Below are 22,099 nucleotides of genomic sequence, written 5' to 3'. Positions count from 1 at the left end.
GTGCTGAATTGGTGTTTTCTCTACAGACGATAAGTTTATTTCTCATGCCTCGAAAATACTCTGGACGCAACAGACTTTGTAGTAAGATTTAGTCTCTGCATTAGTTAAGATCATGCTTCAGCAGCTCTGTGGCAACCTCTCCACCATCGTTTGAGTTTTACGACATTGTCATGGGGCAGCCCACTATTGCACTTGAATTAGAATATGTCCCAATAGGGATAAACAATTAAACAACAACACTCCAAACACCGAAACATAGAGTGTGGATTTTCGTTTAATCTGGAAACGATATTTAAGATTTTCGCCCACTGCCTCGATATCCTGGACGCAAGCATAGACTTGTAGTTTGCTTATTAGGACTTGCTTCAGCTTGTGGCGACTCTTCTCACCCATCCGTTTGAGTTCTTCGACCATGTCTTATGGGGCAGACCACGTTATTTGCACTTTTGGTAGAATGGGTATGTCACCACATGATTAGGAGTTTTATGTCTCATTGGAGGGACACATATCTATCGACAAGATTGGTCCACTTGAAATTATAAACAGCAAATTCCGCTTGACTGAGTAGTTCGTCCCAGTCTTTCTAACGATATAATGATCCGTGAGATAAGCCATCAGCAACATCATTCCCTAAGTGTCGGTAATGATTTTACTTTTTAAGCTCTTTGAGCCTAGAATTGAGTTAACATCTAAATATAATGATAAAGCTTTCGGAATTTTTAATTATAAAATAAAACATTCCAAATTTTAAAATAAATTTAATAAAGTAAACTTTACAATTTTAAAAAATATATTTATCGTTCATAATATTTCAAAAATTTGAATAAGCCGGTTCAACAGTTTGTTGTTGAACGTTGGTTTTGCTGGTTCTAGCCGGTTTTGATGTAGAAATGTATTTTTAGGTGAAATCAGATACAGCCAAGACCTGTTCGCGATCTGACTAATAGGACCGGCCAGTTCGGTCTGGATTTTTAAAATTAAAAAATACTATTTGCCAACAAGAAGTTTGGCAGGGGGTACTTGATATCTTTTTTACATTCATATATACGCTGCTGAGCTCATTCCCAAAACAATAAATAATAACAATGCTATAAAAGAGATTTATGTTATTATGAGTTAGTTAAGTTTTGCGTAATACCAACCAGTGATTTGCATTAGAAATCTATATGATCTTTAAACATTTCTTGATTGCTTTAGATCTTTATGGGCTCTCTTATTAGATCGCCTCTTATAGTTCTTCGAGCAACTAACAAGTTCTTAGATTTTGGCACACAACATTGTTTGTTAGTTTATAATAAAAAACATATTATAATACATAACGGAAGTGTTTTCTATAACTCATATGCTCTATCAAAAAGTGACTGTTTCTCTATAGCGTTTTAAAAAGCAGTATGATAGTCATGCAAATAGAAGCTTAATCTTTGGTGGTGCATTCCATGTGATATGTGACTTGATGAATAATTTTTCTTACTTTATTATGGTTTATCCTATGGCTTTGAGTGATTTGGTGTATATAGGTTAGTTCACTGATTGCATCTTTTACTTGCTGGTGTCCAAATCTGCTGTAGTAATAGATAATTTGTTATGTATCGCATTTAAGTCTTCACCTATCTCTATTTATCATTTCTTGCTTTTAACGGTGGGCAAGATATAATATTTTATGTTTATTCATACGATTATACTAAGATTTACGGCATTTCTCCCCCCATCTCTATTTGGAGAATATTATTACTACTTTTAATTTTGAAGATATTGAAAATGCATTTTAAGATACTGATATTATTTGCACTCTCGGAAGCTACTTTTATTTCTTTTCTTTGCTATATGGCGCCTTGAATATTTCTTCTTCTTCATATTAGTATTCACAGTTTCAAATGTGATATTCTATGATCTTACATTGTCAAAAGATGAAGATTAGATTTGTTTTAGTGCTTCTATTCTTGCACGAGTCTCTAACCTGATGAAACTACTGCTGTCATCTTGCCAGCATAATAATCTCGGCCAAGGTGAGATAATGCTCATCAATCGCACATAGGTAATCTATACTTCAGATATAGTTTAATTTTATTAATTACATTTTATATATAAATGCCATGGTTCTTCATTAGAACGTGCAACTGATTTACTCTGTTTTGTTATCAACTTTGTCATTTCTGTTAGTATTGAATCAATGGGTTAACTAACAACCTTCTTAAGTTATTTCAATTGTTTTCAATTTTCATATTATATTTTTATAAGTTTTACTATTATATGGTCGATCTTGCATATTTAATGAGCCTATCTTCCTGTCTGTTAATTCATTCATTTTAGAATTGCGCAAAGCTCGCTATGTTGGGATTGTAAGTGAGATACTTTTGCAGATAGATCCCATTTCAGTAAATGTGTGGTTCAAGAATAGCGCCAAAGTAGACAAAATGAGGGTAGAAATTATAGGAAAGATTCATTGCTTCAACTTTTATAGTGAAATTATATTTATTCTCGTATGGTTCTCATTCGCAGATGAGATGATTCTTTATTACTTACTGTTGACTGTCTAATATATACTTAGGCTAGTTATTTTTATAGTGCTGTATGATGTGTATCCAAATAGTTTTCAAGAGATATCTGTTCAACAAAGTTTTGAAGATAAACAATTTTATTAGTGATCTTTATTCTGTTCAAAAACTATTGATCGTTAGCTAGCATTATACTTTAATCGCAAACGTAATTTGAATTGCTCTGAAAATCATTGATTTATTGAACTAGTCGGTATGAATACTAATGTCAGGTGATTTTGTTCTAACATTTTTTCATTTGACATTCTACATGGACTATTAACTCGCATTAATGTCATTGCCATTGAAACCGTCTTAGACTTGAGTCATAACAGGACATGTTGAGCATTTCATGAATGCCATTTCTTTATATGTTCTTAGTAGTGACTAATATATGTGAGACCTCGTTCCTTAGCTGTTCCTCTCTGAACTTAGATTTTTCCCAGCGATCAGTCCGGACGATGTGAGAATCGTCCAGAATGCGCTCTTGTGACTGTTCAAAATATCGGGCCTTGAAAATCTGTGGGATACCAGTCCAGTCTCGATTTATTTTTGGTTTGTCAGTGATTCGTCCCGGACGATTTGGCGATCGGCCGGCCCGATCAGAGCTTAATTGATAATTAAGAAAATCCAGTCGTTTTTCGAAGGTAGAGTCGAAACAAACCTTATATTTTTTATACAATCAGGGGCGATACATTATATGTGCAAGTGGAAGAAATGAGAAAGTGAAAAGGAGGAAAGGACTGGATATTTTTGGAGAGTGATGCCGGTGCGTTCTTCAGAATTCCCCGACTGTGTAGCCAGGATTTAAAATCTGTGAACTCCACCATTATTTAATGGCAAGCTTATAGGGTAAATTCGAGCATACTCCAGTAGAGGCTAACCCAAGAAACAAACACGTAAAATCAATGTCGATATTGTGAGACCCAGAATGGCTATAAATTAGAGGGAGACAAAGCAGTAATATTGTTTGAGGAAGGGGCTCACATTATAGTTCACTTATTAATATAATTCTTTTGCATGGATTTATTGTTGGTGTTCTTGATATAATACTACAAGATTAATCAAATAGTGAGAAAAAAAGGTGAAGTTTATGCCCTACTTGATGTTGTGCAATATTTTGAATTTGTTTATAAGATATTTTGAATTTGTTTCAATATCATTACAAAATTGATTTATTTTATTCAGTTATAAATATTCAACTTCAAGAGCTCAACAATAGGTTTGATGAAATAAACACCGAGTTGCTTATATATATAACTCCCGCGTCAGGCGGTGGTCTGGTGGAGCTCAGGCCCTCAAGTGGTGGTCTGGCGGAGCAAAGACGTCAGGCGGTGGTCCGGCGGAACTCAGGCGGTGGTTGAGGAGGAGCGAGGAGGCAAAAGCGAACTCTAATTAATCTCTCTCTGTCTCTCTTTCCTGGAGCCTCTCTTTCAAAAGAAATGAGGGGTCTATTTATAGATTTCTGGAGTGACATGGCCTATAAATTGGTGAGAGATCAAGGGTAAATGGGGAGTGGTTGGATGGACGGCCGATATTGAATCCCTTGATTGTGGATTGTTCGTCAGACATTTAAAGGTCTTATTGATGTCGAAATTTGGCGATCTTCGGCTCGTTGGATTTTTATCGTCGAGCCGCTCGATTCGACTATAAGCACGTAATGTTTGGAAACTGTTTGGTAACCCAAATTATGGTTCGAACCTTCCAACAATGTTTCGGGTCCTTGATTTGGACTCATTTGGGCTCGGATTGAGTCGAATTTGGTGTTGTTGGGTTTGTATATTCGAGACATTCAGTTTGATTGTAAGTTTGCTGAAATCGGAGTTCATATGGTCCCAATTTTAATTTCGGAAGTTTCCAACTTGATTTTTCATCGAGATTCATGCCTAATTAAGATACTTTTTTGACGACATATCACATATATTAAAAAAGACATCTTTAACAACATTGATAATGAAATGATTATACAACAATTTTAAAATATGAAGACTCGAAGAGAGAAATTGTAAATAACATGTATTGAAACTATATGCAAACTCTACAAGTTGTTTTCATATCTTTATGATTTTTCTTTTTAATAATGATGCATTAAAAAAATTAAAACTTTCAATGTCGGTCCCAATCCTGAATGAAAAAGGTTGAGTTTTGTCTTTTTTTTAATCAATGATTTGTATCCCGACAAGAAAAAAATCCTAACTCCACCAAATGCCAATGCTCATCGGTCTCATCAACATCTCTTTCGGTCTTTACAATAGTGAGCAACTCAAATTAAAAAAAAAACCATTGATCATCTTTTTAATACCTTCCTTCTTTGCAAGAAAACTTTGCTCATCCTTTCTCTTAAGTCTAATTTGACAATATCAATATAATAATAGCTTATTTTCCTTATCTTTTGATGCATAAGCCACACAACATCAATATAATTGAATACAATGCCTTCAAACCCATACGTTTTACTTACAAATTTGTCAAAATTTATGGCCATAAAGCCTCTGAAGAAGAAAAACAATCCTTAGAAGAACGTCATTGAGTGCTACCAAGACTATATTTTACTATTCTTTAATACGCATAGAAAATTCCTCCTAAGTCAAGAAATTTTTTTTTCTCCTTGCCAATATTGCGCTACCATTAACTTTCCACCGCACACACGGCACCTAACCTGTGGTACAAATCGCTTTACCAAACGCATTGGTGCCTTCTTGTTCTAAAGCTAATTCTAGTCTTATTTAATTCTTCTAGATTTCTTCTTCAACCATTGACAAATCTTTAGTGTCAAGCTTTAAATTAACGTACAATTTAGTCTTTGATTATTAAAAGTCAGATTAGAAGCTTCAGGAGAGAGAGAGAGAGAGAGAAAGAGAGAGAGAGAGATTTGGAAGTTAAAATATTGATTAAATCTGAATTAGATGCTCTAAAAAAGAGAGAGATTTTCTAGTGCAAATATGAAGTCAAAGGTTTCATTTTTTTTAATCGCTTTTTAAGCAGGCTTTTAGTACAAAAATTTGGTGAAAGCAACAAAAAAATTGTGGCAAAAATTTATCCCAGACAAACTCAAAGTTAGGAGTATAAACGAGTTGAGTCAAGCTCGAGTTATTCTTGACTTGAATTTGAGATTGATTAATTAATTTTGTTTGAGTTTGAGCTCATGCTTTAGTTTATAAGTTTGAGCTGGCTCACAATCCGACTTGTTTATTATGAAAGATAAAAAATGATTATGTTCAAGCAATTATGGTAATAAAATAATAAAAAGTGAAATTCTTTTAGAAAAATAATAAAGAATCGCTTAATATAAGAAAATGAGTTATAAATTTTGTTGTGTCGAAACATTCATGGTGTTAGAGAGATTAGGATTTAACGTCTTAGCTTTATATGAAGATCCAGCACACACATAGATAAGAAAAAAGGGTAGAAAAGTTATAAGAGAAATCATAATTTTTACGTGGAAACCTTAAAAATGGGAAAAACAATGGGGCTTCGACCAGTTAAAATGATTCAACAAATATTTGTTATTGGTTACAAAGGGTGTCCTTCATCGGGGGAAAGTATTAACACGTGTAAATATGCATCATGTAGATCATATTATTTAGTTAGAGTTGGAAGAATCGAATGACTTGAGAATTATTCTCAAGAGAATGTTGGCATGTTTGTTTAATTGGTGGGATCATAGTCAGGCGACATAGGTCAAAGGGACTATAATCGAGCAACTAAGGTTGAGGAGAGCGTCGTCGGGTGGCAGAATTTGGAGGGACCATAATCAATCCATGGTGGTCGGAGGGACCGTACTCAAGGGATAGTGTCAAGGGGGGGTCATAGTCGGCAGACAATGGAGGTTAGAAGGAATGTAGTTGAGCTACAGAGGTCAGAAGAATAGTAGTCGAGTAATTGAGGTCGGAGGATTATAGTCGATGGGTGATGAAGATTGAAACCACTGTAGTCGGAAGACTGATGTTGAAGGGACTGTAATCGGTAGGTGATAAAGGTCGGGCATAACCCAGTAGTGGCGGCCTGACAAAGGCCCTATGGCGATGTTTAGGCAAATTAAAGGTCAAACAACAGTGGCCGGGTGGCAATAGTTCGCCATCAAGGGTGCCTGAGTGGAACTTCGAGACTCTTCAAACCTTGGAGCATTTTTAAGTCTCTTGCCCGGGGTTTAAGCCTCCTAAAAAGTCCACACTCATGTAAAGAGTGAATGTTTATTTATAGATTTTCAAAGTGACATATTCTATAAATATGAAAAAGATTTGGGGAAAATTCGGAGTGCTTAATCGGACGGTCTATATTGATCCTCTCATTCATAGAGCGTTTGGCAAGCATTTAAGTTCCTTAATGATGCCAAAATTAAGTGATCTTAGGCTCGTTGGATTTGTCCCATCAAGCCGCTCGATTTGACTATAACCATGTCATATTCGAATATCATTTGGTCACCCGATTAATATTCTAAAGCTTCCAAATATGCTTCAAGCTAATGATTTTGGTCTATTTAGGCTTGGATTGTACCAATTTTGGCATTGTTATGTTCTTCTCATCGAGACGTTCAATTTGAGTATAAGTATGCTAATATTAGATAGTAGATGGTCCCAATTTTAAGTTTAAAAATTTTTAATTGATACATGCCTCGAAATTTATGCCTAATCAAGTCAATTTTTTATAACACATCAAATTTTAAACATTTTCAACACTTCATTTTTTTAATGCACATTGCTATAAAATATTTTAAATGTATTTTATAGTACAATTATTTAAACAAGCCATCTTGCTTGCTAATGAATCGAGTTACAGTTGACTCAAATTTGACTTGTTAGCTCATCGAGTCGAGTTTGAGCTTGCTCAAGAGCCTGCTTGACTCGCTTACACCCCTAAATCAATGTAAGCAAAGAAACAAATTTTTTAACGTGCCATATAAAATTATAATACAACAAAAATATAATAATAATAAGATTTAAAATGAACTTAAAAACTAAAATATTTGGCATTTATGGGAAAACGCAAAACTTAAAGTTATGTAGTATTCTTTTTAAGAAAACGTAAACAAAAATGTTTTAAAGAAAAAAGCAAAATATTTTTACATTTTCTTAAGAAAATATAAAATATTTTATCATTTATTAAATAATGTAAAAATATGTTAACGTTTTAGCTCTTTTTTAAATTGTTTGTAATTTTTTTAATATAATTTTAAATAGTGCTTCTTTTTAAAATTTAACGTTTGCAAAACCATCTTTTATTATTAAAATTTAACAAAAGGACAAAATTTTTTTATTTAAATTTAATTATGATGAATTTTAAATAATTAATTTATTTAAAGATAAATATAATATCATTAATTAAATTGTCTTCTCAAAGGCCATGAGCTTTTGTAGGGATTTGATTACTTTGGAAGGTTAATAGTAGGGGAGTCAAAATGGGTTTTTGGGTCCGATTCAGATCTAATATAAAATTGACCCTTCACTCAATTGATCATACCCGAACCCGACTCGATTATCCAAACGGGTATGAAATCAAAACTCAAACAAAACCCACCTTAAAGCGGGTCAACCTGACCTAACATATTGACTCGATTGGGCGAGGAGAGCACAGGCGGGGGAGGGAAGAGTGACGAGATAGGGCGGGTTCGACTGTGCGATGGTCCAAGCAAGAGCGGGTGTGTTCGTGCAAGTGGGTGCAACCGTGTGAGTGCGACGAAGCGGGCGAAGGGCGGTTGCGAGGCCAACTAAGTGCGATCTGGATCTGTGTCAATTCCTAGTTAAATTTAGTTTTTCATGTTGATTCGAACCTGACCCATTTTCAAATTGGTTGACCTGAATCCGAAAATTTTAGATCAAATTCTGATCAGATTTTTGGGTGGTGTCAAATCTTGACACTGCTAATCATTAGCATCTAGGTTTAATAATTAAATTAAAGTATTTGATGTGTATATTAGAATCATATATCTTTTGTTTCTTGTGAATATATTAACAAAAGGAATGTTTTTTTACTTGTTAACAATTTAAAAATATCGTGATTGTTGCGTCATGGAATATTCGCGACGGTAGAGAAATATATAGTTTAACGTCTTAGCATTTTACAAAGATCCAGCACAGAAGCAGATTAGATAGAGGGTGTAACATTTATAAGAGACACTAGAGTTTTTACATGGAAACCCCTGAAAAGGGGGGAAAACCATGGGGCTAGACCCAGTTTGAATGAATCCACTAGTATTTGCAGTCGAGTACAAATGAGGCCCTTCCTTGGGAGAAGGCAATGGCATGATGGTTTAAATGTACATCATATAGAGTGCATTACATGGTGGGAGTTATAATATAGACATGATTATTTAGTCGGCATAACCATAGTCGGTAGGATAGAGGTCGGAAAGACTGTTGCTTGGTGATGGAGGTCCGAAGGACTGTAGTCGGTAGGAGACAGAGGTCCGAAAGATCGTAGTTGGTATGAGACAAGGGTCAGAAAGATTATTGTCAGGTGATGGAGATCGGAAGGACCATATTAGGCGATGGAGGTCGGAAGGACCGTAGTCAGCAAGAGACAGTGGTCCGAAAGGCTGTAGTTAGCAGGAGACCAGAGTCTGAAAGACCGTAATTATATGGCGGTACTTCAGTAGAATTATGGGTGTCAGGTGGTGGCGTAGCAGAAGTTCGGGCATCAAATGGTAGTCCGGCAGAAGTTCGGATCTCAAGTGGTGGTCTGGTAGAAGTTCAGGCCTCAGGTGGTGGTCTGGCAGAACTCTGGGCATCAAGTAGTGGTTCGGCAGAAGTTCGTGCCTTAAATGGTGGTCCGGGAGAAGTCCAAGCCTCAAGTGGTAGTTTGGTAGAAGTCTGGAACTTAGGTGGTGGTACGGCAGAAGTTCGAGCATCACGTGGTTATCTGGGAGAAGTCCGGGCCTTAGATGGTGGTCCAGTAAAAACCAAGGCCTAAAGTGGTGGTCCGGTAGAAGTTCAGGCGTCACGTCGTGGTCTGAGAGAAGTTTGTGCCTCAGATGGTGGTCCAGTAGAAACCATGGCCTCAAGTGGTGGTCCAGCGGAAGTTCAGGGCCTTAAGTGGTGGTCTGAATGAGCAACGACGTCAGACGGTGGTTCGGTAGAGTTGACGGCCTCAAGTGGTGGTTCAGCGGAGCTCAATGCCTTAAGTTGTGGTCTGACAGAGCAACGATGTCAGGCGGTGGTCCAGCGGAAGTGAGGGCCTCAAATGGTAGTTTGACAGAAGTTCGAGACTTATGTGGTGGTCCGGAAGAAGTACGGGCGTCACGTGGTGATCTGGGAGAAGTCTGAGCCTCAGATGGTGGTCTGGTAGAAACTAAGACCTCAAGCAGTGGTTCCGCGAAAGTTTAGGGCCTTAAGTAGTGGTCCGACAGAGCAACGACATTAGACGGTGGTTCGGCGGAGGTGATGGCCTCAAGTGGTGGTCCGACGGAGCTTAGGACCTTAAGTGGTGGTCTGGCGGAGCAACGACGTTAGGCAGTGGTCCGGCGGAGGTGAGGGCCTCAAGTGGTGGTCCGCCGAAGCCCAGGGCCTTACGTGGTGGTCCGACGGAGGTGAGGGCCTCAAGTGGTGGTCCGGCAGAGCTCAGGGCCTTAAGTGATGGTCCGGCGGAGCAATGACGTCAGGTGGTTGTCCGGTGGAGGTGAGAACCTCAAGTGGTGGTCCGGCGGGAGCTCAGGCGGTGGTCGAGGAGGAGCTTCTTCCTTCTCTTCTTCCTTCTTCTCTTTTTTCTTCGGTCCTCTTTCAAGAGAAATGAGTGGTCTATTTATAGATTTATGGAGTGGCACAGTCTGTAAATTGGTGAGAGATCAAGGGTAAATGGGGAGTGGTTGGATGGACGGTCGATGTTGAATCCCTTGATCATGGATCGTTTGATGGACATTTGTATGTCTTAAACATGTTGGAATTCAGTGATCTTGGGCTCGTTGGAGTCGTCTCGTCGAGTCGCTCGATTCGACTATAAGCATGTTATGTTTAGAAACCGTTTGGTAATCCAAATTATGGTTTGAACCTTCCAATAGCGCTTCTAACTCTTGATTTGGACCCGTTTGGGCTCTGATTGGGTTGTATTTGGTGTTGTTGGGTTCGAATTCTTGAGACGCTCAGTTCGACTATATGTTTGCTGAAATCGGAGTTCGGATGGTCCCAATTTTAATTTCGGAAGTTTCCAACTTGATTTTGCATTGAGATTCGTGCCCGATCAAGATAATTTTTTGATGACATATCAATGATCAATAAAAAATGTGTGCATGTAATTTCCTTAAAATTTTTGTAATTTGAATTTAATATAACTAATAGAACCTATAAAAATAAGCAAACTATTTGCTAAGGACAGATTGAGTGGTTTGGTTGGGCAATTGCATATTTTAGTAAAGATGAGTGTAAAATTTTTACGGGAAAAATATATTTTTTTAAAGTTATTCGAAATATTATAAATATTTTTATTTTTAAGAAATTACAACTATAACATTTTCTACTATATTTGATTATTAAACTCAGTTTTGCATGCTTGCCAAACGAAATTGTGATAATGATAAGCTTTAAATATAACTTGAGATATGAAATAAAGGTTACTCATTAACAAGGAGAGCATTCTATATAAGGCTAAAATGATCAAAAGGCTAACATTTTTTTAAGAAAAAATTGGGTAGGAATATTTTGACAAATTTCAATTATAACAAATTTTATTTTTTTTAATTTGCTTTAAGATGAATGTAATCAAATTTTATGCTACAATCATCTCTATATAAATTTAACGAATTTGATAGTCATCTTGACAAAAAAATTTAGTATGTCATGAAAAGTTCAATATGTTTATATAATTTTATATTGTGCTCCACTTGAGCTCCACGACTAGACCATTGTTCAACCATCGCTATCGAACCATCGTTGCACGGCCATAGGTAGATCACAACTTGATTTTCATTGTCAGTCCATTGCTGTCTGATATTCATTATCAAGCCATCACCCCAATGTCTCCATCAACCATTGTCTAATCATCGCCATCTACCCACTATTTATCCAATCATGATTCTTTGACTATGATCGTTTCTTTTGTTAGCAATAGCATTTCTCCACATCATCAATTATAAGGTTGAAGCATGTTGTTACTTCCAATATCAACACCAAGATTTATATTGAAATTTTTGTTCTTTAGTCTCTTCTCAAAGAGAACGACTACAAAACAATAAATAATCTATTGAAGCTAGGTCCCATGCTACAAGACTCTTTCAATGTTCAATATAAAATATGTTTTATATAGTTTATACCTACTATATTATATCAACACCTTCCTTAATCATAGGGAAGGCCATCATCTGTAACATATAATAAAGACTAATATGATAATTTCCCATTTTAGATTTTATACTTAAAATTCTAGTGCCTTTAGCAACTTTTTTTATCTCTATGTGTAGATCTTTATATAAATCTAAGATATTAATCTCTCTCTACGATCATTCATATTTAGGCACATAATAATTTGACTTCATCAATGAAAAATAATTCACGTTAACATATTGGGCATAATTGTTGACAAACAAGCAATTCCACCTAATATTCGTATATGCATCTCAATGAAGCTTCATTGGCAATCATCTTTCTCAAATATTTTTAGATGGGGAGCAACATTTGCCACAACCTTAAAAGAATGCTCACATCAATATCTCGAGCACAATTGTAATAAGGCAATCTATATTTCTTCTATTTTTTTACAAGTTCTGAAAGAATATTATGAGGGATTTCAATTATAACATCAAATGGACAATATGCTACACATGATTATAGTGAGAAAACTTGCCCCTTTTATCATCCACTAAGATGTCAATTTCATGGGAGGCAAATCATGATTAGGGTGGTGACTTTGTCTGCTATCTTTCTGAAACCTCAAAAGAATATTTATGCTAAATCTTGAGCTTGAATGTAAGTATGTATATACTTCATTCAAATATTTTTATATGCATCCAAGAAAACCTTGCTAACAATTAACAATTATATTTCTTAAAACTTTTGCTACATATTAGATTTTTTTTTTTAAGAAAGTCTCAGTGAATTCCAAACTCCACATATATTATTTAGTTGGAATTCTATTCCTTGAGCAAGTTTACGGTCATGATCTTGAAAGGGCACTAATGGTTTAAACACATTAATTTTCACCTTCAATTTGGAATGCACATAACATTCACTGCCTCCCAACGAATGTATAATCCATCCCAAGAGAATTGGATTCGACTTATTCTACACATATTAATGCCATTGAGCAATAATCTAATGATAAAATTTTGGATAGTTAAATTTTATTTAGAGGATTTCTTTTGATCTCTTTCACACAAGTTAACATCATTGAGTAATGCTTTGACAAACAATCTCAGATATGCCAAACATCATTGGTGGATTTCTTTGATCTCTTTCACAAAAGTTAATGTCATAGAATAACGCTTTGATTAATAACCTATGATAGGCCAAACTTTATTAGTGGATCTCTCTAAACATCTTCCACATATATTAACATCATCGAGCAATACTTTGAAAAAGAAATATTAAATATATCAAACCTCCTTGGCAGATTTCTCCGACTCTTCCACACAGGTTAATATCATTGAGTAATATTATGATAAATAGTCTTATTTTGGCTAAACATCATTGGTAAATTTCTTTTTAGTATCTTTATCACAATTTAAGGTTTGGGCTAGTAGAATTTCAAAAAGAAAATTTCTTGAATCAAATCAATATTGGGATTAACCAAAATTTTGATTATGAGTCCCAACACATGAAGAAATCAAATCAATCCGTGAACCCTTTAAAACTATAACAAAAAGTCCTAAATCCAACTTATGTCCAATTCATGCCCCCAAATTTTCAAGCTCACCTTGAATAATGATGTCCAAAAAAAAAAAAACCTATGTGCTTCCCCATAGGTTAATTTGACCTAGAAATCAATGCAAAAAAAATCAAATGTTGAAGACATTAGAAAAAGACTCTACAAGTCAAGACAACCACAAAAAATGCCTTGGGCCACTTTATAAATAAGACAAGGACATAAAGCTAATGCACATGCCACTCTTAAATTTGTAGTATAAGCTCTATCTCCTAAAGCAATCTTAAAATCAAGATTATAAGCCTTGCCAAAACTAAAGTCCCATTCAATAAGGCGGAGACACCAAGTGCACAAATTAAGAGGTTAGGTAAATGTTAAATTTTTCCTCCAAACTACCTAATATCTAAAGATATTTTACAATTTCCACATCATTCTCAGGCTAGCTCTAAATCAAGGCTCTATACCATGCCAAAATTCAAGTCTAATAAGACCGCGAAACTTTATTAAAAAATGTCTAAATCCCTTCCAGAGACACTAAGAATATAAACCACGAAGTCAGTCCACCTTACAAAATTTTACCTTGTGGCATGTTATGTATAAGAAGATGATATAAATTTTGCAACCTTATTGATCCATCCCTAAATTAAGGTTTTAAGGTCTAATACTTAAATATCAAGCTCATATTTTTTATAAGCAAGAGACAGCACATAAATCAAGAAATCAAGTTAGTTGATGAGATTTTTCCTCCTAGCTATACTAAGCCACACTAATCTTGTCTTTTAGGAGTTTCTCCTATGTGCTAAAGTTGTAAATGAAAAATCTTAGGGCTTATTGGAATGCTTGAAATTTAGATGACATGTCTTTAAAATGAGAAATATTTTGAATTCTATCATTTTATTAAATATACTAAACATTAATGTGTTTTGAATTCTTCAAATATCTTTAAAATCTTTCAAAATAATAATTTTATTTTATCACTCATAACAAAAAAATTAAAATTTTATTTTCAAAAAAATATTTTTTACTTTCAAACAATTAAATAAGCCCTAAAAATAATTTAAATGTAGATTTCAAACTTTTTCAAAAAAAAAAGCTATGCTCCATTCGGTCAAGATAAAACATTTATTTTATGATGCACGTGACAAATAGCCATTTTCTTTGTGGGTCCCATCAACCTATTCCTATCCAACAACTTAGGAGCCCCAACTTTTAGAGAAATTGTTATGTGCGGACCCGACCGCCCTGAGGTGAATTACAACGCGCTTTATCATCTGGTATATAACGGGTATATAATCACGACACACAACAAAGGAGTGATGTGGCCCTTTGAGTCAGCTCCGAACTGCATTCGTATACATACAGAATAATTTCACCAACTTTCATTTTAGAAAATGCAAAGTAAATTTTCATCGAAATAATTTTTAAAAAATATTTAATTTATTTTCAAGTAAATATAATATATAAAAATTTAATTAAATTTCTATAAAATTTTTTAAAATAAATCCATTAATTTAAATATTAGTAAAATATTAATTAAAACACACATCATCTTGATCTGTTAGTTGGATCTTAGGCTACTAATCAATAGTTCTTGAGTTCAAATCTTGTGTATGAGTTTGACTAATTAATCTAATTGTCTCAAAAAAAAATATTAATTAAAATATTTTCAAATAGCATAAATATATTTATTTATTATTAAATCCACAGAACTGTTAGTTATTGTTTTTTGAATATGCCATTTTGCCCTCCATCTTCCACTTGAATTACAATGACCTAATATATCACCGACAGCGCAGACCAACCCACCACGAGCACAACCACCTGTAATGGGCTTCAAGCTTTGAACAACTGGAAGAGAAGCTTCCTGACACGCCTCCTCCTTGCCCCAAGTTCTACTTTTTCTGTCGCAATCTGTGGGCCTCAGAGTCCACGGGAGCCATGGGAAGACCAAAGCCGCCGCTTTTGTTCAAACTTCAAACCCCGGAAGGCAGAAGATCTCGAAGTTCTTCTTCTCGCTTATTTTTCTCTTCTTCATCTATAAAAGATGTGTTCTTTCCGGTGCTGTATGTGCAATTACTTTCATTCTTACGAATTCGAACTGAGTTTTTCAATTTCTGAGCTTTGTATGGGTTCCCTCTCTTATCCTTCTTCATTTACCCAGAAAATTTGCGCGGAGTCGAAACAAAGTCAGAAGAATTCGAACCATATATTTGATCTCAGGAGTTCGCTTTCTTCCGTCAAGGCCATAACGAGGAACATCGGGGAGCTGAGGTCCAGTGATAAGGGGGTAATGGCGCCTGAGGGGAAGTCTGAACCCAAGTTAGTCTTTGGGGAAGCTGGTTATGTTCTGGAGGATGTGCCACACTTCGTTGATTATATCCCCAGTCTACCTGTGAGTTCGTTATGGTTTTTTTTAGTTATTCGGGTTGATTTTGTCGTTTACAGGTTTTGATTTGAATTCTTGAGTTCTGTATCTGTTTATTGATCATTATTGGCCGTATACATGCATGCACAGTACTTTTTTCATTCTCTTTGTTTGTATTTTTTTGCTTTTGCGCAAACTGAACTCCCACAAATATGTAAATTTTGCAAGACTTCTTGGTTGATAGCCTAATCTCCCAAACAGTTAGTGTTTTGAGTTGATATTTTGGTTTTTGAAACTGAAATAAGTTCTTTTTATTATGATTTTGTGCTCATTCTGATCTGGGATTTCTGAAGTAACAAATGGGTTGCTTTTCAGTCGGTTATATCTATATTATGTACTTTGCGCTTCTTCATTGCCATGTCTATAATTGGTGTATTGTTGTTAATATAAGGAACTGATATAGGAAAAGCTATTATCATTTTTCTTGTGCTAAATAACTCATGATCATGCTAACTGATACTTTGAGCTTACCTTTTCTAGTTTATGATTATAGTTTACATATATTGGCGATATGTTATGTATCTCATTTATGCCTTCTATCTTTGCAGACATATCCAAATCCTCTCCAGGATAATCCAGCTTATTCAGTTGTCAAGTATGTTATATTCCTCTAATTTCAATTTGTACATGTTTCTGTAAACAAAATTTTTGTGTGAAAAATGTTATTTTTTTTTATTTCCAGGCAATATTTTGTTAATGAGGGTGATACCGTCGCACAAAAGGTGAATTTAGTAGCCTCCACTGAAGTTTTAATGCATTTTGAGGGCATATTATTATGTTTGGTTTAGATTTTCAAAGTTCTGTGGATGCAAAGAATGCGAGTTTGCGAACTACTTCATGATAACTTTGGGTACTAATATAGATTCTCTTGAAATTAAAATTTTTGTAGATTGTTGTACACAAGAGCAGTCCTAGAGGAACCCATTTTCGACGTGCCGGGCCACGTCAAAGGGTAAGTCATCTTTCACATACCATAGCCTGCTGTCATATGGTTTACAAACTGATGAAGATTCTGTTCTGTGTCCTATTTAGGTTTACTTTGAGTCAGATGAAGTGCATGCTTGTATTGTGACTTGTGGTGGCCTCTGCCCAGGACTCAACACAGTGATAAGAGAAATAGTTTGTGGTTTGTCTCATATGTACGGGGTTACCAAAATCCTTGGGATAGAGGTAATGATATCACTGCTTATCATACAGTCATATGTAACACATTTTCCATAAAAAGAAAAAAAAAGAGAAAAAAGAAATGTAACACATTTTCCATCTTAATGAAATCAGTTTGCTTGTCATGTTGATGTGGGCTTGATATTTCAAGTTTGCTTCTATGTTTTTTTATGGAAATCTTTTATTTTTTACTCTTTGTGGAACACTAGAGTAGATCTCTTTATTAGACTTCTCATTTCATTTTGTTATTCACATATATTGAGAGGGAAATTGCATTTGCAGGGTGGATACAAGGGTTTCTATGCTCGCAATACTGTTCCTTTGACGCCCAAAAGTGTCAATGATGTTCACAAGAGGGGAGGCACCATCCTAGGGACATCAAGAGGAGGCCATAACACTTCAAAGATAGTTGATAGCATTCAGGACCGTGGGATCAATCAGGTGGAGTGGATAACATTATGATGCTATTATATTCTATGTTCTTTAAAGAATACCAACCTATTCTGTTCACTTTTAATCAATTATTTGACTGTTTGTTTGTTTTTTATAGGTGTATATTATTGGAGGAGATGGTACACAGAAAGGGGCATCTGTGATATTTGAGGTAATCATAGATGATCTATCTCTTTCTTTCTTGATCTTCCCACACAATCAAGTTCATAGAATTTCTCTTCAAATGCTGCTATTAGCTTTTGTTGATGTGAAACTTCTATAGAGAAAATATTAGGTATTAATGGTTTCCTCAAGCTTTTGTTGAAGATATTTTCTGGTTCAAGATAGTAAAACTGCAATATTAAGTTCAATTAAAGCTTGAGTAACATTTTGCAGGAGATCAGAAGGCGCGGTCTCAAAGTTGCTGTTGTTGGCATTCCCAAGACAATTGATAATGACATTGCGGTAGGTTTCCTACACAAATTTCAATTGTTGATTGACTAACTGGATTATTCTGTACTCACTGATTTCACTTACTAAATTTAGGTTATTGATAAATCATTTGGTTTTGATACTGCTGTTGAAGAGGCTCAACGGGCTATCAATGCTGCACATGTGGAGGCTGAGAGTATTGAGAATGGTATAGGTGTTGTGAAGCTAATGGGTCGCTATAGTGGTTAGTTCCTATTACTGATTTTAATACAAAGCATTTCTAAATGATTAATAGTTTAGACCAGCTCACAATTAAAATATAATGATATGTTCTACTATGGATGGAAACTTTAGTTATTGAATTCACTTTTGTCAGGTCACCATGTTATATCTATTAATTCTTGAATGAACACTCTCTTTGAGTTTCTAGTAGCGGTGTATCTATTAAGGTTTCATTTGGGATGGTTTTCTTACTGTTTCTTAAAGCAGCTTTCTAGTATAAAATTTTTAATTTTTGTACTAGAAAACTGTTTTAGTAGTAAGAAAGCCGTCCCAAACAAAAGCTAAGAAGAGTGCAACCGGCTTACTTCACATGATAAGAGAATATTTTGTATTATATAATCAACAATATTATATTATTATTAAGCAATATTATTATAAAAAAATCACATCTATATATGATAGGGTTAATTATATTGAATCTATTATTCGCATGAATAGGTATGAAGATGAGGATATATCTTTTAGAGATGGTTGAATGGTAATAGAAAATTGCCTCATGAGTATTATATAATAAGTGAATATTAAGGAGCCATATAAGTAAATTTTATAAAGTACAATTAGGACAATTATGTGGTATGTATCCAAATCTTGAGCAATAAAAACTCATTAATAGCTAAGTAAACAAGTTAGAAATGAAAATTTTAAGTTATATGTGTGACAAAATTTGAAAAATAATTTAAAGAATTATTATATTAAATGGATAGTTGAAGTGACATGTATTAAAGATAAGGTGATAAAAAATGAACTTGCTTTGTTTGAACATGTTTAACAAAAAGAAGAAAATTGACCAATTAGACAAGTAGTTAAAATTAATGTCAGAGGATTAAAAAGAAGTAGTAGATCAAAGATATCATGAGTAGAAGTTCAAAATGATTTGTGAAGAATAGGCTCAACATCTCATGTAGTATTTAATATTATAACAACAACAACAACGACAACAACAACAACATCAAACTTTTATCCCACTACGTGAGGTTGACAACATAAATCATTTTTCTCATTGAGTACTTAATATTAATGAATGGAATTAAAAAGTCATAAAATTGGTCCCAAATAGTTGAAATATTGCTAATGGTGATGATGTTGATCTTTTCAATAGCAGTTTAGTTGGCCACAAATTAGCATAAACTGTAAAGTACTTGCATTAATGTAAGGCTTCATTTCGGACAGCTTTCTTACTGCTTCTTAAAGCAGCTTTCTAGTAGAAAAAAATATATTGTTTTTTACAAGAATACTGCTTTAAGAAACAGTTAGAAAGCCGTCCCAAACAAAGCCTAAATTTCTACAATTGTATTGTTTGCTTTGCCTTAAAAGCTCAACATTAGGAATTTTCTTTACATTAGATGTCGCTTAGTTGAAGAAAGAAAATGTGGAAATATAGATGATATATTTGCAAAATGTGATAATATTAAAATACTGCTCTTAGAGTTGCTAATTCTTAAACAATTCAGCACAAGTTTCAATATTGTTTTTAATCAATCCTAAACTTGAACTTGAATCATTTTTGTTGTAGGGTTCATCGCAATGCATGCAACTCTTGCTAGCAGAGATGTGGTATGTTGCATTTTATTTCCTTGTTTCTAGTCTGACATTCTTATCAAGCTCCTTGAATTTCGCTATACATATTTTTTCACATTATCCATTTGTTTCAATTTTGTTCTTGCCTCCAGGATTGTTGCTTGATTCCTGAATCACCCTTTTATCTGGAAGGAAAAGGTGGACTTTTCGACTTTGTGGATAAGAGACTCAAAGAGAACGGCCATATGGTTCTTGTTGTGGCTGAGGGAGCAGGACAAGAGAATATTGCTGAGAGCATGAGGTCCATGGATCTGGAAGATGCTTCTGGAAATAAATTACTCCTTGATGTTGGCCTATGGTTATCTCAGAAAATAAAGGTTTGTTTCTACATGGCTTCAAAATCACATAAAGATGTCTGAGAAATTTGTTTTACTGTGCAATTAATTTTATAATGATTTTTCTGCGTTTTACAGGATCACTTCTCAAGCAAAAAGAAGAAGACGACAATAAATCTTAAATATATAGGTAAGTTGCATAATTAAGCTTAAGTTTCATTTAGGACGGCTTTTTTACTGCTTTTGAAAGCAGTTTTTTAGTATAAAATTTTTAGTACTAAATTACATGGCTTTTATTTTTTGTACTAAAAAACTGTTTTACAAAACAATAAGAAAGCCGTTTCAAACGAAGCCTTAAGCTTCATTATATTCAATTCTCTGTAAGATATGAAAGCCTCGCTTGTTGATTTTGCAGATCCAACCTATATGATTCGTGCAGTTCCCAGTAATGCTTCTGATAATGTGTACTGCACTTTGCTGGCTCATAGTGCCATCCATGGTGCCATGGCAGGTTACACAGGTTTCACTGTTGGGCCTGTTAATGGGAGGCATGCCTATATACCCTTCTATGTAAGTTCTACTGATCTCTTTGGTACTATATTACTGGTGCTCATAAAGAAAATTTTCATTTTGAGTCTTCTTAGGCTTCGTTTGGTACGGTTGTTTCATTGCTTATTAAAACAGCTTTCTAGCACAAAATTTTTTATTTTTGTATTAAAAAGCTGCTTTAAGAAGCAGTAAAAAAGTCATCCCAATCGAAATCTTAGATGTCCATAAGGTTTAGGGTAATTTATTAAGATAAACCATTTGCACAGTTTGATAATCTGTATTGCTAGAACTGGAATTTCTTGAAATATGTCAATACCACAATGTTTGTATAACCAAATCTGCTTTTGCAGAGAGTTACTGAAACACAGAATAAGGTTGTAATCACAGACAGAATGTGGGCAAGATTGCTCTCTTCCACCAACCAGCCAAGCTTTCTTTGCCAAAATGACCTCGATGGCGGCGCAAAGAATGATCTTACACCATCTGAATCTGAGTATCTGGAAGAAGAAAATTGCAATGGCCATTATGTGCAGAGTGCGAGTGATGATGGTGTAAAAAGCATTCAAGATGGAGAGAATTGAAGCTTAAATGGGAAAAAGTAGGTGCCTGTATTGTCAGATTAGCTTTAGTAACAAAGCCATTCATTTTGCTAGTGTTTTTGATGTAAGTCTTAGCCTATTTATATAATTTGGCCGAGTTTTTTGCTGTGATATCAGAAAACCATCACTTGGCATATGTAAATGCATTCAATTTTAAAAAATTATTCATTCACTTATTCTCAGCATCTATGTTGTAAAACTTTTTTCTAATAACAAATAATAAAATTATATCTTTCACAGTTTTGTATTGAAGAGCAAATGAGATTTAGGTTTCGTTTGGGATAGTTTTTTTTTTAAATTATTTTCTAAAGTAGTTTTTTAGTATAAAATTTTTTTGAAGTAGAAATATTTATATAAGAAAGCCATTTTAGAAAAGAGTAAGAAAGCTGTCTCAAATGAAGCCTTAGAGATGTTATTATTTTATGTAGTTCTTAAACTTTTTAGCTTGTTCTTATTGTTTATGGTTTAGAGAGGCAGATACTGATCCAGCATGGGAACTCTTTACTTGAATAGATAGTTTGGCTTATTTTTTCACTCAGTGTTGTTTGGTAGCACCAAGGATTTCATTTAAGTAGGCTTTCGTAAATCTTTTAAATTCAGATTTACAAAATCTTAGCAGCCTAAATCTTGAAAATTGTTTGGCATCATTCATGATAAATCCTGCTAAATCACGTGTGACTGTTTGGCTGTAGAGTAGATTTTTTTTTAAACAAAAAACACATTATATTTCATAAAAGAAAGGGAATACAACACAAAGCGGCCAACAGCCAACACAACCAATAACAAAACCACAAAAGGACAGCTAGAACGATACAAAACCAACTAGAGGTGAGAAAAACTAAAATAGACTCAAGAGAAGCCCCCAGCACCAATCTCGGGCAAGCCAGGGACCATTCATGGGTAACAGCTACTAAACACCAACACAACCATAAGTTCTAATAAAACAACCAAAGCACCCAGGTTGCCAACCAGGCGAGCCAACAAGAGGGAAGCTAGGGGCTTCATCATTATAGTCCAAAAAGCTTGTAAAAAACCACAATC

General features: G+C 34.6%; 1 protein-coding gene across 2 annotated transcripts; it reads left to right on the top strand.

Moving 5' to 3' along the window:
- The first annotated feature begins 15,138 nt into the window (after window positions 1–15,138).
- On the top strand, window positions 15,139–21,310 carry LOC110105822 (ATP-dependent 6-phosphofructokinase 3). 2 transcript variants are annotated; one of them, XM_020835467.2, is made up of 15 exons: window positions 15,139–15,380; window positions 15,484–15,714; window positions 16,296–16,342; window positions 16,430–16,469; window positions 16,637–16,699; window positions 16,780–16,917; window positions 17,194–17,352; window positions 17,462–17,515; window positions 17,740–17,808; window positions 17,890–18,019; window positions 19,571–19,611; window positions 19,728–19,952; window positions 20,049–20,100; window positions 20,326–20,480; window positions 20,810–21,310. In XM_020835467.2, the coding sequence occupies exons 1-15, from the start codon at window positions 15,261–15,263 to the stop codon at window positions 21,038–21,040; spliced, it is 1,755 nt and encodes a 584-aa protein (XP_020691126.1). In that variant the 5' UTR covers window positions 15,139–15,260; the 3' UTR covers window positions 21,041–21,310. The 2 variants fall into 2 exon arrangements, with proteins under 2 accessions (XP_020691126.1, XP_020691128.1); XM_020835469.2 differs by having other exon boundaries at window positions 15,251–15,385; window positions 20,810–21,297.
- The last annotated feature ends 789 nt before the right edge of the window (window positions 21,311–22,099 follow it).

This window comes from Dendrobium catenatum, unplaced genomic scaffold (genome assembly GCF_001605985.2).
Source record: "Dendrobium catenatum unplaced genomic scaffold, ASM160598v2 fragScaff_scaffold_390, whole genome shotgun sequence".
Classification (NCBI taxonomy): domain Eukaryota; kingdom Viridiplantae; phylum Streptophyta; class Magnoliopsida; order Asparagales; family Orchidaceae; genus Dendrobium; species Dendrobium catenatum.
Note: the sequence above shows the minus strand (reverse complement) of the source record. Positions and strands in the feature narration are given on the sequence as shown.

Bases quoted from the DNA above. Each gene is read 5' to 3' on its own strand.
- LOC110105822 (XM_020835467.2), top strand. From the start codon at position 15,261: ATGGGAAGACCAAAGCCGCCGCTTTTGTTCAAACTTCAAACCCCGGAA. The intron at 16,918-17,193 runs GTAATGATATCA...TTGCATTTGCAG, and splicing joins CCAAAATCCTTGGGATAGAG to GGTGGATACAAGGGTTTCTA. The intron at 17,516-17,739 runs GTAATCATAGAT...AACATTTTGCAG, and splicing joins GGGCATCTGTGATATTTGAG to GAGATCAGAAGGCGCGGTCT.